The 654-nt window shown below is 36.5% G+C and overlaps 1 protein-coding gene across 1 annotated transcript in view; it reads left to right on the forward strand.

Moving 5' to 3' along the window:
- rxfp3.3a1 (relaxin family peptide receptor 3.3a1) overlaps positions 1 to 31 on the forward strand; it is a 1,030-nt gene extending 999 nt beyond the window's left edge. The window contains exon 1 of the mRNA XM_062036453.1: positions 1 to 31. This exon is cut by the window's left edge and continues 999 nt beyond it. Within this exon, the coding sequence (XP_061892437.1) occupies positions 1 to 31 (31 nt within the window).
- The last annotated feature ends 623 nt before the right edge of the window (positions 32 to 654 follow it).

The following is a 654-nucleotide window of genomic DNA, read 5'->3' on the forward strand; positions in this document are numbered from 1 at the left end:
GCTCCTCCACCGGGGACACGCCAACAGTTAGCGACCATGCGTAATGCGTAATTACGCACGGCTCGGCCGCGTTTGGCAACCGCTTGGGGGGACCGGGAGTGTGTATGGGGTCGATCCAAATATCGATATGTCGTTATTAGTGTTGTCCCGATACCAATATGTTGGTACCGGTACCGGTACTAAAATTATTTCGATACTTTTCTAAATAAAGGGGACCACACAAAATGCCATTACTGGCTTTATTTGAACAAAAAATCTTAGGGTACATTAAACATATGTTTATTATTGCAATTTAGTCCTTAAATAAAATAGTGAACATACAAGACAACTTATCTTTTAGTAGTAAGTAAACAAACAAAGGCTCGTAATTTAGTCTGCTGACATATGCAGTAACATACTGTGTCATTTATCATTGTATTATTTTGTCAATGTTATTAGGGACAAGCTGAAAAAATGGATTAGTAATCCACTTGTTCATTTGCTGTTAATATCTGCTTACTTTCTATCTACACTTCTGTTAAAATGCAACAATCACTTATTCTTCTGTTGTTTGGATGCTTTACCTTAGTTTTGGATGATAATAATAATAATAATACATTTTATTTATAAGGCGCCTTTCTGGGCACTCAAGGACACTGTACAAAATCAAAACAA

This window comes from Entelurus aequoreus, linkage group LG02, assembly GCF_033978785.1.
Source record: "Entelurus aequoreus isolate RoL-2023_Sb linkage group LG02, RoL_Eaeq_v1.1, whole genome shotgun sequence".
Lineage (NCBI taxonomy): Eukaryota > Metazoa > Chordata > Actinopteri > Syngnathiformes > Syngnathidae > Entelurus > Entelurus aequoreus.